Here is a 15,725-nt window from a genome sequence, read left to right on the forward strand (position 1 = left end):
TTGAATCAATAACACTCACATTGATGTAAATTTTATGTTATTGTTCATAAATGTTAAAACTTATTCTTATTATTATTATTATCATTACATACGTTTGTATCAAACAAGTAGCCCTTGGTATTACTCAGTACCTTTGAAGTAGCACCCGGGTTCAAAGAGGTCGGTGACCCCTGCTGTAGACCTCTCTTACTGATGCTAGCTGTTCACTAGACTGCATCTAGATGTTGGTTTGGTCTCCTTACCAAAGATGGTGGCAGCTGTCTCCTCTGCCAACAGCCTCTCCCTCTCCTCCAGGAGCTTGGACACCTCCCTCTGGTGCTGCCTCTGGAGGTCCTCCACCACCTTCTGGTGGGTCTCCTCCATGGCGGCAAACCCTCTCTCACACGTAGCCTGGTGGTGTTCAGAAACACCTCCGTCAGCACCGTACAGCCACTCTGGCTCAGCCCCAAGCACTACGAGCTAATGCACGACCGCTGCAAGCTATAGCATTCCTATTTCTTTGTTTAACAGTAACACAAAGTAATATCAAGAAATGGGAAATAGTGTTAGTACTATAAAGTATTTTCAAGTAATGAAACATAATGTTAAAGGTATATTTAATAACGTAAAAGGTATGTTTTGGTAATGTTTTGCAACGTAAAAGTATTTTGTCATACTTTTAAGTAGTCAAATGTGATATACAAGTACTATAAAATACTGTAACATTTTGTACATCTATTTAAAGTAATGCAATTAGCATTATAGCAAAAGTGCAAACAATCGTAGTGATTGGGGTATGAGCTACCGTAGAAGACGTGACTTCAGAGCATGCAGTGTCCAGCACTAACTTAGCTATAAGCTGATCATGTTAATGTCGGAAGCCATGCAACCCTGTGGTGATCAGGAGCCAAGAAGTTTAGCAAGAAGACAAGCTAGCACAGCCAATTAAAGGTCCCGCATTTTAACATTGGATTAGATGTGGTTGGAAATTGCACTAATTACTTGATGTGATGATTACTGCTGATGATTGCTATAAAAGTGGAGACTTTCTAAGGAGGAGTCAAACCTAGACTGGAGATTTATTCAGAAGTGAAACATGCAGCTGGCCAATCAGAAAATCCCTCAGTGATGACAGCTCTAAGTACTTTTCTGAAGGGTTTTTGCCAATATTAATTGCAGCTTTCAATCCATATTCATCAATGAAGATAAAGGTTGTGATGAAGTCTAAAATAGAACACTATGATGAATGATGAAGGCACTACACTATGCCCTCACTTTTGTCAAAATGAACTACAAACTAGTAAAGTAAAAGAGCAGAAACCTTAAGACTCTCTAAGTCTCTCTGGTATTTCTCCTTCAAGCTGCTAACGTCTCCCGCCAGGTGTTTGCTGTCCAGCTCCTCCCTCATGCAGTTAATCTGTGTCTCCAGCTCCAGGATCCTGTCCTTCAGAACCACCATTGGGTCCACCTCCGCCCTGCTCCCAACACCTCCTGCATACCCCTGCTCCTCTTCCTCCATCGCCGAGCTCGTGGCACAGGCCTCATCGCCTAGCGGAGGGCTGTCAGGGTTCTTCTTCTTCTGTTGCTTCTCTTGGATGCATCGGATGGTTTCCATGTAATGGGATTGCAACTTCCGTATCTCCTCCTCCTGAACGTGCTGAAGCTCCCGAAGCTTTTCTTGGAACTGTTCCTCGAGGTTCCTTACATGTTTCTCCTGCCTCTCCGCCAGGGTCTCCATGTCTCCCAGCAGAACCTCTACTTTATGCTGGCTGTCGGTGGCTGCCTCCATCAGGGCCAGCTCTGTGGTGGCGCGGCTCTGCTCCGCCTGGCTCAGCTCCTGCTTGTGCCTCTGACTCATCTCCTCCTGCTCCCTCTCAAAGTTTTTCCCCAGGTCGAGGAGCTGTTTCTGCTGCTGAGAGAGTTGGTTCAGCCTCTCGCTGAGCTCCTTCCTCAGCTCCTGGTTCTCTTCTTGGAGCGAGCTCACCATTTGGCCGAAGCCCAGACGTTCCTCGCTCAGAGACGACTCGTAACTCTGGTGAATGGCACTGACGCTGCGGGCGTGGTCCTGGACTAGAGTGTCCATATCCCGACCTGTCTGACGACACCGGTTCAGGTCCTGTTGGTGGACGGCTCGGAGTCTGCAAGCAACGTAGGCCACCTGGGCCTGAATCAACGCCTCCCGCATGCAAAGCGATCCGCTGACCAGGCCGCGAGAGGCTTGGTGACCTGGAAGGGTCCGGATCAAGCTGGCTAGTCCTTCAAAGCTGCCACTTTTCCCGATTTCCTCTGAACATCTATGTAGAAGCGCAGCCTGTTTCAGGAGCTCAGCAGCAAGGGCGGATTGTGCGTGGGGCAGGGACGCCAGTGAGTTGACAGTAGAAGACGAAAGATTTTCAGGCAAGTGTCTGTTGAGAAATTCCTCAGCCATGTCCTTTGCTTCCTCCATTTCAATCTGCTCCATGTAGGGAGCGAGCTCTGGAGGACTGATGTCAGCTAACCGTTTCTTTTGACCGAAAAGGCTTTTCCTGATATCTTCAATAATGTGTTTAAGGTCAGGGCTTGGTAGAGCTTCAAAGATCTCTTGTAGAGCCATGTCTCGTTTCTGTAGGTTATTATGGGCTGATATAAGTTCCTGTTGAATTGATCTGAATTTGTCCTCATAGAGGAGTTTAAGATTTTGAATGGAATATGTGAGTTCTGCTTTGACAAAGGTGGTAATGATTTCTGTGGTGTCAACGTCAACATCAGCTGAGCCAACATCCCCTTGTGGTTTTTTAGCAAGGTAAGAATCTTTTGTTTGCTGTATTTTACACTGTGTCTTCACCTTCTCCAGATCTTTCCAGAAAGCACTCTCCAGTACTAACTTCCTGGACAGAACATCAGCGTACACTACTGCCAAGCAATCTCCATCAGCAGACTTGACCATCTCCAATTCTTTATGCATTTCATCGAAACCCTGCAGAAGGTCGGAGTTTGAATTCTGTATCAACAAAGCCATCTTGTTCAAAACAAGAGCCTCATAAGACAACGTCTTTGCAAAGAGGGACATTTCCTCCCCAAGCTCCTTGCTATCAACAGTATCTAATGGGTGATTTGGATACTGTGGCATGTGGCCTTCCAGGGTTTTCTCGCCTTGCCTGATGTACAGTGTTGCATTGAGCAGCTCCTTCTCGACCTCTGATAACAGCAAGAGCTGGCACTCGGTGGGCTCATGGGAGCCCAAGAGGAGGCTGCGTACCTTCTCTTGGCTGGTCTCAATACACACCAGGGCCTTGGCATACTGGTCTGTAGCTGCAGCAATAACACATCCTCCTCCAAAAGACGACACTCCTCCTCCAACAGAGGACACCTGGTTAGCTGGTTGCTCGGATACATGCAAGTCTTCCGATTGGACCAGGCTATGGCCGTCAAGCTTCTGTGTGAGGTTTCTCAACTTCTCCTCGGTGGACACAAGTTTAGTTTCTAGGGCATGTATGACGGAGATGAACTTCTCTGGGTCACTGCTATACTGAGGAGGTGTGGGTGATGAGCTGGTCGTTTCTTCGCCCATACCCTGGATAATACCTTCACTGCTGTCCACCTGGGAGCTGTCCAGGCTCATGTACTTTTGGCATTGAATGTTGGAGAAGCGAATTCTCTGTCTCTTTCCCAGAGGCTGCTTTCCAACCGTGAAGTTATTGGTGTTGTAAGCCGACTCTGCCAGATCCTCTTCGTGCTCTTGCTCTAATCTGTGGCGTTCAATGTGTAGGTCTGCATAGCCAAGCTGTAGGGTTTTGAGATGCTGCTCTAGCTCTGCAATGCGGTCCTCTGCTATCACCAGCTTGGCCTGCAGGTCCCTCTCTGCCCCACAGGGCTCGCCCTGCACCCGCAGGGTGTCAGTTATCTGAGACATCAGCTCGTCCTTGGCCAAAAGTTTCTGTTCCGTGTCTTCCAAGCTGTTTCCAAGGACAGCCATCTTCACAAGGGCTTCTTTGAGGTCTTCGTCCTTGCACGCCACCAGCCTGTCGTACATGGCCTTCGTCTGGCGGATCTCCTCCTCTTTCTCCCGGAGAAACTGGCTCATGCTCTGGAACTCCTGTGAAGCTCGTTTGTAGGATTGCTCTAGGCTGTGATAGTCGGCCTCCTCAGTGTCCAAGCGGCTGCGCAGCTTGTTCACCTCGCGGTCTGCTTCTGCTATCTGGTTGAGGAGTTCCTGACAGCGGCAGGTAAGATGACCTTTCTCCTCCTCCAGCCTACGGACGCTCTCCCTCAAGGTGTCCACTAGGCTTGTCTTCTGGCTCAGCTCCTCCTTTAGCTTCAGCACCTCCTCCCTCTCCTCCCTTCCACAGGAAGAGCGCCTTCCTCTTAGCAGGGTCTCAACCTGCAACTCTGCCTCCCACAGTTTACTCTCCATCTCCTTCTGGGAGATTTCGGCCTCCGTTAACAGCCCGGTTAGGTGCTGCTTCTCCCTCTCGTAGGCCTCTTGTATGCCCTGTTGGTCCTGCCTTAGCCGCTCCTCCTTCAGGGCCTGGGCCTCCTCTGTAGCACTCAACCTGCCGCTCACCTCCTTCAGCCTCTCCTGAAGCCTCTGGACCTCCCTCTGGTGGTCTCTCTGAAGGGCCTGCTGCCTCTCCAGGTGCCTGAGGACCTGGTTCCTCTCCAAGAGGCTGGCCTCGACCTCGCGGAGCCTGTCCTCATTTTCCCGGAGCTGGGCTCGCAGGGTGTCTTCACTGCGGCCAAATTCCTCCTCGTGGTCCCTTGAGCGCTCCTGCTCCAACTTCAGCTCATTGCGCATGCGGACCACGGCCTGCTCGCTGGCCAGGATCTCGGCCATTGCTGAGGCCAATTTGGCCTGCAGGGCCTGGATCTGGACTTCGTGGCGTCCTACGGAGCCCTGGTTCTCGGTGAGGCTCCTCCTCAATGTGGGGAGCTGCTGTGGAACGACTTCCAGCGGGGGCTCCGGCTCACCGTGCGGGTGCATGCCGAGCTTGTGCGGACTTTGCCGTTGCAATCGGTGTGGCGAGGAGCAGGGGGTTGAGGAACTCTTGAAAAGATTGACGACAACAAGTTGGGTTAGTGACATCACTCCCCCTCGCCATTGCGTATGGAGGAGCACATCTCCGAGGATGACATAGGAATATTGGGAATTCTCCTTGAACTTCAAGTAAATCTGGAAATGGTTCCGTTAATGTTATGAAGAAGCTTCATCCTAAGCTTTCCACTGTGCTTTTTCAGGAGTGATGGAAGATGGTGAACAAAACAAATAAAAAGTGACCAACTACATGACACACAAGAGTGGAAAAGGGTGACGAAACTACCAGTAACTCATCTATACTATAACAATATAATCCTACAAGGGCCCCTAAGCCTCAAATCCAGTGAGGAAACCAAAAACCCTTAATGTGCACAACAGTTTCTGAGATTTTAAATATAGACAATGCAAATGGTTTCTACTTCGTGCCCATCATCTTGGTATCGACATAACTGCTATAATCTCCTGAATGCTGGTTTCCATACTTTCCTGTGAGCCTGACGGAGGTGTTGTGGAGATAAGTGTTTTGGAGGGAGTGAGGTATTTAGGGAGTAAGGTGTTTTTGGGAGAGACTTAGGTGTTAGGGAGTGAGGTGTTTTGGAGTGAGATGTTTCAGGGAGTGTGAAATTTGGGATTGATGTTTAACAGAGGGAGGGAGCTGTTCCGGGGGAAGGTGTTGGGGTATGAGGTGTTTGGGTGGGAGCAAGATGTTTCTGAGTGAGGATTTTGTGGAGTGAGGTGTTTGGGAGGGATTTCGGTGTTTAGGGAGGGTGGTTTTTGGTTGGAATTTATGTGTCTGGGGCTGAGGTGTTACAGAGGGGAGGACGTGTCGGGAGTGAGTTGTTTGGGAGGGAGATGTTTGGGGAGGGAGAGCTGTGGATGAGGAGGCAGTGAGGTGTTTCGGGAGGGAGTGAAGCGTTCCCTGAGGGACAGGGGTGTTTGGGGAGTGAGGTTTTTTGGAGGGAGTGAGGTTTTTTAGAGGGAGTGGGGTGTTTTAGAGGGAGTGAGGTGTTTTAGAGGGAGTGGGGTGTTTTAGAGGGAGTGAGGTGTTTTAGAGGGAGTGAGGTGTTTTAGAGGGAGTGGGGTGTTTTAGAGGGAGTGAGGTGTTTTAGAGGGAGTGGGGTGTTTTAGAGGGAGTGGGGTGTTTTAGAGGGAGTGAGGTGTTTTAGAGGGAGTGAGGTGTTTTAGAGGGAGTGAGGTGTTTTAGAGGGAGTGGGGTGTTTTAGAGGGAGTGAGGTGTTTTAGAGGGAGTGGGGTGTTTTAGAGGGAGTGAGGTGTTTTAGAGGGAGTGAGGTGTTTTAGAGGGAGTGAGGTGTTTTAGAGGGAGTGAGGTGTTTTAGAGGGAGTGGGGTGTTTTAGAGGGAGTGAGGTGTTTGGGAGTTAAATGGTGAGGTGGTTAGGAGGGATATAGGTGTTTAGGGAGTGAGGTTTTTTGGGGTTTGAGGTGCTATAGAGAGATGTCGACGGGGAGAGAGAGGTGTTTGTGGAGGGATATGTTGGGGGTCGAGGCGTTTGGGGAAGGTGAAGTTTGAGGAGTGAGGTGTTTGGGGCGGGAGATGTATGGATGGAAGGAGGTGTTTGGGTTGGCTTGTTTGGGCTGGGAGGTGCTTGGGGCCAAGGTGTTAATTATGACTGTGCTGTTAGAAAATTGTAACAATAAAATTCTTTAACACCCTAAAAGTCTGTGTACGGGTCCACAACACCTGACGTGCAAACATCAAAAATGAAAGAAAGGTGTCAGCACCCATGCGACTCCGCAAGAAACAACAGCATGCAAAACCACATGAGTGACAGAAGAGAAGAGGATGAGTGGAGGTGACGAGGGAGAAGAAGCACAGCGCAAGGCTTGTCGATCAAGTCTCTTACCTGGACAGTGTCTGTCCCAAACCATCAAACCCCAAGGAGATGTGAGCGCCCATACAGCAGTTAGTGAAACCTCATGCCCAACCAACCACATCCATGCAGTCCCAGAGTCACACGTCTAAGCCCACATACATATTAGTAGAGTTATATCTTATCACACACACACAAATTTGACATTGAAATGAAACTGTTTAATTATATCCAATAATCATTGTATGTATAGATATGCATGTGACGTGTTTCCACCTGTATTGCTAATCTGGATGATGCAATACCTCTATCCGTATGAATCAGATGTCAATCAATTCCTTTATTTTCTATAGGACTTGTACATCAAAATGTATGATGGGATTCTCGGTTGGAGATACTCATTTTGAGGGAACCCTAGAGTTGTAGTCATAGAAAATCCTAAATCAACGTAAATAAAGTGTATCCTAGGCTAATCAAGGTGGCAGTTTTCAAACACAACAATGTCACCCCATAATGACTTAATTATTTCCCAATGAATAACTAAACAACAACCAAAACTTTATTACTACCATCAACATTGCAACGTGAAGTCACGATGTACAAGCCCTTAATAAAGCTTGGGTAGTGCTCCAAGCCTCTGTTGAGGCCTTTAACCCCCGCATCATGGAAGTACTGATGTCACTAGATGCTGCTACTTTACTAAACTGTCCTATGTCCAAACATAACTTTCTTCTCAACTGGGCCCACCCTACCCTCCTCATCTTTTGGTTATTGTGATTAAGATGAAACCATGATGGGACCCCTGCTAGTGGTGTGTGTGTGTGTGTGTGTGTGGTGTTGTGTGGTTAGGTGTGGCATGGCGTGGCGTGTGTGTGTGTGTCGGGGGCTACCTGCAGGACGTAGCCCTCCCTGGCGCTGTGCTCGCGGCCTCGCGCCTCGTCCAGCTGCTCCTTCAGATGAAGGTTCTGCTCCTGCAGACGGTCCAGTTCCTGCTGCTTCTCCCCCAGCTGAAGACACAGCACAACACCCACCATGAGAACAACCCTCCTCACACCACCTCCTTCTTCATCAGCATCACCCCACACTACCTTGACATGTTTATTGAATCGTTCAGTGGGCCTTGGACTCCTGCTTTAGTCTGATTTCTCGGGACCCCAACGCAGGGTCCGCCTCCCAGTTTTATGCCATCAGCGTCATCCCATCAGCGTAACATCCATGTCCCAGTAAACCTTTGTGAATTCCGCCATACGCCTTATATGTCGCAACTAGCACATGGCTATGGATCAATAGGTTGGTACTAGCCAGCTTGAGGATATGGATCAATAGGTTGGTACTAGCCAGCTTGAGGATATGGATCAATAGGTTGGTACTAGCCATCTCGTGGATATGGATCAATAGGTTGGTACTAGCTAGCTCGTGGATATGGATCAATAGGTTGGTACTTTCTTTCAGAAAACATGCACCATCAAATATCTGTAGTCTACAAGTCCTCAATTTCTACAATCTCAACGGGGTTGGGTCCAAGAGTGGACGAACACAGACGTCTTTGATTAACAAGGGTTTCCTCCCTGTAAAGGGCACACGCAGTGACCTTCCTCACCGTCCCCACATTGTACGGTGGGATGTCCTTGGCTGTGTTGGACGATGAGCAAAGGTGTCAAGCTAAAGAATGTACTACTAACTAACTTCTCTTCTCTCTCGTGTGAATGTAGGGCCAGGGGAGCCCACCTCCTTGTTGAGCAGGGTGGCCAGTTCTCGCGGAGGGCGTCGCTCGGCGCCGACGGTGGTCGCCGTGGCGATGGGCACTTGCTTCTCCTCCCTGAGGGGCGTGGTCTCCACCTGATGCCAGTGCTCCTCGATCACCCCCTGGCGATCCTCCTCCCGCTCCTCCTCCCGCTCCACCCCGCCCCGCCGCCGCGAGCCGCCCTCTGGGCCCGCCTTGGCCTGCCCGTCCACCTCCATCGCTCCCTGGTCCGGGGGCGGAGCCGGCCGGGGCTGGGGCGCGGGCGCGGCGTTCAGCGTAGTCGTCATGGTAACCGTGACCGTGTTAGGCGCGGGACCGCCGGCGACGCGCCCCTGGTCCGACTGGCGCACTCGCTCCTCTGCCACCCCGTCCAGGCTGGTGGCCGCGGAGATCCGGGGAGGCGGGGCGGAGACGGAGGAGGAGGTCTGGGGGGAGGAGGTGCTGGAGCCGGGGGAGGAGGCCGTGGAGGAGGCGTAGGACGAGGAGGTGGAGGAGGAAGGCAGGACGGAGCTGAGGTCCAAGGGGTCGGTCGACTGGCCCGTCCGGAACTCCGACCAGTCGTAGGTCTTGGATCGGCCCTCCCGCCGACGCTCCCGGACTCGGCTCTTGCGGGGCTCGGGGGAGGGGACGGGGGCCCCTGCTGGCTGCGTGGGGACCTCGGCCCCGGAGCCCTCAGGGCCAGCAAGACGGTCCGTTGGGGACTGGAGACACTGAGCCAGCTGGGTCTTGGCCTGCTCTTCAGGTAATGACCTGCAGGGGACAGAACCAGGGTCAGTTACAGAACCAGGGTCAGGACCAGGGTCAGAACCAGAACCAGGGTCAGGAACAGAACCAGGGTCAGGACCAGGGTCAGAACCAGAACCAGGGTCAGGAACAGAACCAGGGTCAGGACCAGGGTCAGAACCAGAACCAGGGTCAGGAACAGAACCAGGGTGAGGAACAGAACCAGGGTCAGAACCAGAACCAGGGTGAGGAACAGAACAAGGATCAGAACCAGAACCAGGGTCAGTAACAGAACCAGGGTCAAAACCAGAACCAGGCTCGGTTACAGAAGCAGGGTCAGTAGCAGAACCAACATCAGGGTCAGAACCAGAGCCTGGGTCAGTAACAGAACTAGGACCCTTAACAGAGGAAAGTCACACAATAAGCTGATAGCAGCTAGTCGACAACGCTAAGCAACCCGTCCATGAACACAGTCCATTCAGGAAAAAACACCTTTAGTCAGGTTGAGGCAACTGTGCAGAAGTCTCAATGGCTCTTATCAGCAGTACTAGCTACTAACAGAGGAAAGTAGCACAGATAGCAGTAAGCCCACAAAGCTAGGGAACATGCCAACGGACAAGCAATTCCGGTCAAAGAGAAACACGTGACAAGTAGATAGGCAGGTACATAAACATATATAGACATAGTTAGACACTTATAGACACAGTCCATAGAGTGACAACATTGCAACAGTCCTTAAAAGCTTGAAAACAGAAACAAGAAGCACATTTAGTGGTTATATAGTGGTTAGTGGTGATAAACACAGTCCATTCAGACAGATGCAGACACGGATACACATTTAGACTGAAGACTAAGATTCATTCAGAACATGTGCAGCAGTCCTCACTAGCTAGCCTCAGTGCATGGACTAGCTTCATAACATAGCCCAGCCTTGTCGCATATGAAGCATAACGTGAACTAGGCAGAGCCGCTAGCCTGAGTGGGGAGACGGCCAGGGTGTGCTGGGGAGACTTACTTATTGGCTAAAAGAAAGCAGAGCTTCCTCATAAAATGGAGACCCACGCAATCTCCCCTTTCCATTTTGTCGTGGGGGTTACTGTGATTGTGTATGTGTAAGTGTGTGTGTCTTTAAATATATTTTTGTGTCTTTAAATGTGTGAGTGTGTATGTGTGTCTTTAAGTATGTGTGTGTGTGTGTGTGTGTGTGTGTGTGTGTGTGTGTGTGTGTGTGTGTGTGTGTGTGTGTTTGTGTGTGACCAGACAACAGCAGGATCAGGAAGAGGTGTCCATGCAGAAATGACAAAAATATCCCACATTCTCCGGCACCGCCAGGAGAGATCCAGAATCCGGCGACGGCCAGTCTGACATCTGACACACACACTGACATACACACACATAAACACACACTCATATGGACACATACACACATCTATAGGCACACACAGACACAGGGCTTATGACAGTCCTCACAACATATTTAGACGCCTCTCATCAACAACAGGGTGCTTCATCACATGACCTCATGACATCATCACATCAGCGCAAAGCCGCCGCAAGCCAGAGATCACATGACACGTAGAAGTACGCCAAGGCCAACATCACTGAGCGGTGACATCACTGGGTTGGAGTGGAAAGGGAGGGGGAGGGAAGGAGAGGGAAGGCAAGCGGTCCAACCTTGACTTGAGAACTGACAGCTTCAGAGCAAGATGCTTTCTGAAGACATGACGTCCAGCAGAGCGAGACCGAGAGAGAGAGAGAGAGAGAGAGAGAGAGAGAGAGAGAGAGAGAGAGAGAGAGAGAGAGAGAGAGAGAGAGAGAGAGAGAGAGAGAGAGACCAAAGGAGAGGGAGGTGGAGAGAAAGGTTAATAGTTTCATCAGAATGCATTGTGAGTGCAGGGTTATGTGGTTGTGCTGGGGTGTGACTGAGTGAGGCTGCTAGGGGAGGGTCTTGGTTTCGGGGCGGTCCTTACCGGGTGACGTCTGGGGCAGTTGCCGGCCGCACGTTCTTCAGGATGGCCTGGATCCAGTTCCTCCTGATGCCCGACGTCATGGCCGACAGTGTGCACGCCCCCTCCTTACTCTGGAGGAGGAGGAGCGGAAGGAGGAGGAGGATCAGGATCAGAAGGAGGAAGAGGAAGAGGAGCAGGAGGAAGAGGAGGACTTTAACAACGGCAGTATCATGTTATCATGTTGGTAACTCTGTAGTGGTCATCAAGTTGGTAATGTTGGGTAGGGGAGACACCCTGGTGGGAGTCTGACCAGGTTCATGAACTGTGTGCAAGTATGTGTCAGTATGTGTATGCCCATGACTATGAATAACTGTGGATACATGCCTGTGTTTGTCCTGTGTGCCGAGTTTGTGCACATGTGGACGTGCGTGGGCTTTGTGCATGTGCCTGTGCCTGCAGAGTGTGGGCTGTGTGGTGAATTTGTGCTGTGCGTGTGTGTGCGTTTGAGTATGTGTGCATTTGCGCGTGAGTGTGTGTGCGCGTGTGTGCAGGGTGCAGGAAGGCGACTGCAGCCAGCAGAGTTATGTGTGGTGAAACAAGGTGTAGACAGGTTGTGTGTCTGGTGAGGGACAGCCTCAAGGCTGAGAACCCCAGGTGTAGACAGGGGGGGGGGGGGGGGGGGGGGGGGGGGGGGGGTGATGCCTGGTGATGGAGGCCAGTGACTTATTTTGAGATGAGAAGAACCTGTCTAGCTCAGAGCAAGGCATTAAGCTGGTAGAGCAAGGCATTAAGACTAGCCGGGTTAGAGGTTTGATTCCCTGTCTAGCTCACTTGGTAGGGCAGGGCATTAGCACTGCCCGGGTTAAGGGTTTCATTCCCACAAGGGCTAACCATGTTACGTATGTGGTCAGACAGTGGGGGCTCAGACAGTAGGGGTCTACAGTGGGGGTCAGACCGTGGGGATCAGTAGGGGTCAGACAGTAGGGGTCTGACAGTGGGGGTCGGACAGTGGGGGTCCATAGGGGTCAGACAGTAGGGGTCAGACGTGAGGGGGTTAGGTAGTGTTTATAGCCTGGTGTGTCGCTGTGTTGGTGTGTAGAACTCACAAGGATCTGGAAGCCATAGTTCCTCTGTACGGGGAACTCGGTGACATCGTAACAGGAAGACAGGTCCACCTCCCCGTCCAGATCACACGCCTGCAGACACACATTAGGAACCTCTTTTCAGCTACACTTCTGTGTTTACAGCAATATTTTCCTATTTAGTTTGCTGTATTTTAGTGTTTAGGATTTTATTCACATAAATTATGTTTAATATTTTAACCCCATCCTTCCCATCTTTAGCAAAGCAATTGTGAAGGAACATAAGGACTTTAGTTGTATACAATATTGGTATGACAGCATGAATACTGGTACCTCTTCTGCAATGGAGTCCTTGTAGTACCTCAGGCTCTGGTCGGTCAACACAAACCAGTGCTTCTTCCACTGCAGACACCATCAAACACAAAGGTAAGACTTCAGAAGAGTTTAAAGCTTCTCATCCTCATTATCATCATTTTCACCACAAGAGAGTGTATAAGTTGATATGTACCAGTATGGAATACTTTTCCCTTCCCCAGTAAAACCAGTGAGGAGGTCACTTACCATTCCGTCATCGTACAGCTTGGTCATCCATCCCTTCTTGAAGTTCAGCAGATCAGGCTGCCAAAAGGAACGAGACAAAAGGTCAGTTTCCTGAAGCGCAGGATTCAGCTTTATTGTGTTGTGGCGGCGTTCCACTCCCCATCCCCAGAACACTCAGGACCACAGCAGAACGTGGCCCCGGCTCCGTCCCGCTTGGACCATATACGGGGGGAAACTCTGACATCAAACCCAAAACAACAGCTCAACACTTTTGGTTATTTTCTGTTTTACAGGCATTTTTTGGGGTTCCACATAAAGTGTGACTCCAAACATTCATCTCTCTTGTTGTATTCCATACATTTCTTTGGAAATGTCGAAGGTGGCGTTGAATAAAGTTCTCAAAGTTGAAAAGAACTGCTAAAATATTTGTAGACAAATTTCCAATATTGGACCTGAAGCATAAAAGTCATAAAAGTAAATTAACAGTACGTGGTTGTAAGCAGTTAAGAACCAGAACACAGAACCAAGCAACCCCAGCACCGAGCCTAATGCCCCCCATCATGTTCTCCAAACCCCTCGTGGGGACCAGGGGTCCACCAACAGCCCTACCTTGTTTCTACTGATCTTCAGATGCACAGGAAAAGACTGACACAGAGTCATCCTGTGGGCTACACATCTCCAGTAAGCCAGCACACACACGGAGACACAGGCCAACGCAGACAGCAGACAGGCACTCTCCAACCCAGGCAGACTGACTAACACCTCCGGACCCTGACTGACGCTAGCCCAGGGAGTCAGCTCTCTATTTATATCACTGGTCTGGGGGGTCGGGGTGTTGGGTGGGTATGTGGACATCAATACCCCCCCCCCCCGGTTGTTTTGGTTGTGCATGTGTGGGAGGTGCACTGTGTGTGCGTGTGTGTGGGTGTGAGTCCACCTCCATACGTTGAGGTTCAGGCACTGTGAGGCCCAGAAGGTCAGCTATAGCATTGTCCTCACTGGACCCATTTGCCTCACTGGACAGCAAATATAGACAGTCTAGTGAAACCCTCAACCAGTTTTAGCATCGCCCTTTCAGGAGTTTTCCTATGTGTGTTCTTAAACGTCAATAAAAAAAGTGGGGGAATGATCTGTAGCAGAGTCGTTAGATCTTTTGAGGCTTCCAAAAGCGCAAATACCTGATTTTAACTAATTTGTGATGATTATTACGACTGTCATCGATTGTTTTCTTGTTTTTTACGCGATGCTTCCAGCCATGGCAGCTGTGTCGTGTTCCCTGAACCCTGGTGTTGTCATGTGCCGGAGCGGGGACGGGCCTCCGCTGGCCGCCTGCTGACCCCTGATCGGCACGGAGATGTGTTTCTCACTGGGGTTGTTCTGCCTGCTCTCTGACGGAGCAGAAGATTGATGCCTGCGAGGTCAGGCCTGGTGTAGAACACCACAGATGGCCGTCAGTGTGGTCCACCTCTCACTGTATCTCCTTGGTTCAAGTGGTCCGTAAGGCCCACGCCCACTTGGCTTTCATCAGAGATGGGAATGGTTTCTGGCCCTTTCCCAAGGTCAACCCTAACCCTGCGCTGTACTGAGTAGGGAGAATTTTTTATTTGTCTCTTCCTGCTCAATTGTTAGCGTGGCAATTCCATACTTGATTAGGGTGGTTGAAAAGTGTTCTCAGTGCCAGTGTGCCCTTCATGGTACTACCAAGGTAGTGTTATTGTGAGCAAAAACGTGGTGCCCCAAAACGTGAGTCACTACTGCGACTGATGTAAATGATCAGGTGAGACATGTCAAACTAAAGAGGTTTGATTCGTTTCCTGACAACACTCTCATGAGGGTCCCTTCTCCAGAAGCTTCCTTTCTGAGGTACGGAAAAATCTCCATGGAGTATTAGGTTTCAACATCAGGAGCCACTCAGAATTTGATCCAAACATGTCAGGTTTGTAACCATGTGTGCAGAGAGAGTAGGGAAAAGTCCACTGTGATATTCTTCCCAGGCACGTAACTCCAAGTCAGGTGTAGCTTGAGTTTAATCATACTTCTAAATTACAAGTGTATAAAGTCGACCTCAGACCCGCCCAATGGCATCTATTGGGCGGGTCCGGTGGTGTGGCAACGCACTGTGGTGTGGCAACGCACTGTGGTGTGGCACGCACTGTGGTGTGGCACGCACTGTGGTGTGGCACGCACTGTGGTGTGGCACGCGCTGTGGTGTGGCACACGCTGTGGTGTGGCACACGCTGTGGTGTGGCAACGCACTGTGGTGTGGCACACGCTGTGGTGTGGCAACGCACTGTGGTGTGGCACACGCTGTGGTGTGGCACGCACTGTGGTGTGGCACGCACTGTGGTGTGGCACGCACTGTGGTGTGGCACGCACTGTGGTGTGGCACACGCTGTGGTGTGGCACACGCTGTGGTGTGGCACACGCTGTGGTGTGGCAACGCACTGTGGTGTGGCACACGCTGTGGTGTGGCAACGCACTGTGGTGTGGCACGCACTGTGGTGTGGCACACGCTGTGGTGTGGCAACGCACTGTGGTGTGGCACACGCTGTGGTGTGGCAACGCACTGTGGTGTGGCACACGCTGTGGTGTGGCAACGCACTGTGGTGTGGCACACGCTGTGGTGTGGCAACGCACTGTGGTGTGGCAACGCACTGTGGTGTGGCACACGCTGTGGTGTGGCAACGCACTGTGGTGTGGCACACGCTGTGGTGTGGCAACGCACTGTGGTGTGGCACACGCTGTGGTGTGGCAACGCACTGTGGTGTGGCACACGCTGTGGTGTGGCACACGCTGTGGTGTGGCAACGCACTGTGGTGTGGCACACGCTGTGGTGTGGCAACGCACTGCTGTGGGGTAGATCG

At 50.9% G+C, this 15,725-nt stretch overlaps 1 protein-coding gene across 4 annotated transcripts in view; it reads right to left on the reverse strand.

Moving 5' to 3' along the window:
- Window positions 1-15,725, reverse strand: part of LOC307090114 (myosin phosphatase Rho interacting protein) — a 51,471-nt gene that overhangs the window by 7,197 nt on the left and 28,549 nt on the right. For 3 of the 4 annotated variants that reach the window (XM_079756660.1, XM_079756657.1, XM_079756659.1), the window contains 9 exons: window positions 12,883-12,939; window positions 12,655-12,723; window positions 12,346-12,435; window positions 11,261-11,370; window positions 10,965-11,003; window positions 8,552-9,317; window positions 7,714-7,830; window positions 1,301-5,002; window positions 243-390 (listed from right to left, as the gene is read on the reverse strand). In XM_079756660.1, coding sequence (XP_079612786.1) covers window positions 243-390; window positions 1,301-5,002; window positions 7,714-7,830; window positions 8,552-9,317; window positions 10,965-11,003; window positions 11,261-11,370; window positions 12,346-12,435; window positions 12,655-12,723; window positions 12,883-12,939 — 5,098 coding nt within the window. The remainder of the gene's footprint in view (window positions 1-242; window positions 391-1,300; window positions 5,003-7,713; window positions 7,831-8,551; window positions 9,318-10,964; window positions 11,004-11,260; window positions 11,371-12,345; window positions 12,436-12,654; window positions 12,724-12,882; window positions 12,940-15,725) is intronic. The other variant, XM_079756658.1, reaches the window with a different exon arrangement.

Source organism: Pollachius pollachius (assembly GCF_949987615.1).
Source record: "Pollachius pollachius genome assembly, chromosome: 19".
Taxonomy (NCBI): Eukaryota; Metazoa; Chordata; class Actinopteri; order Gadiformes; family Gadidae; genus Pollachius; species Pollachius pollachius.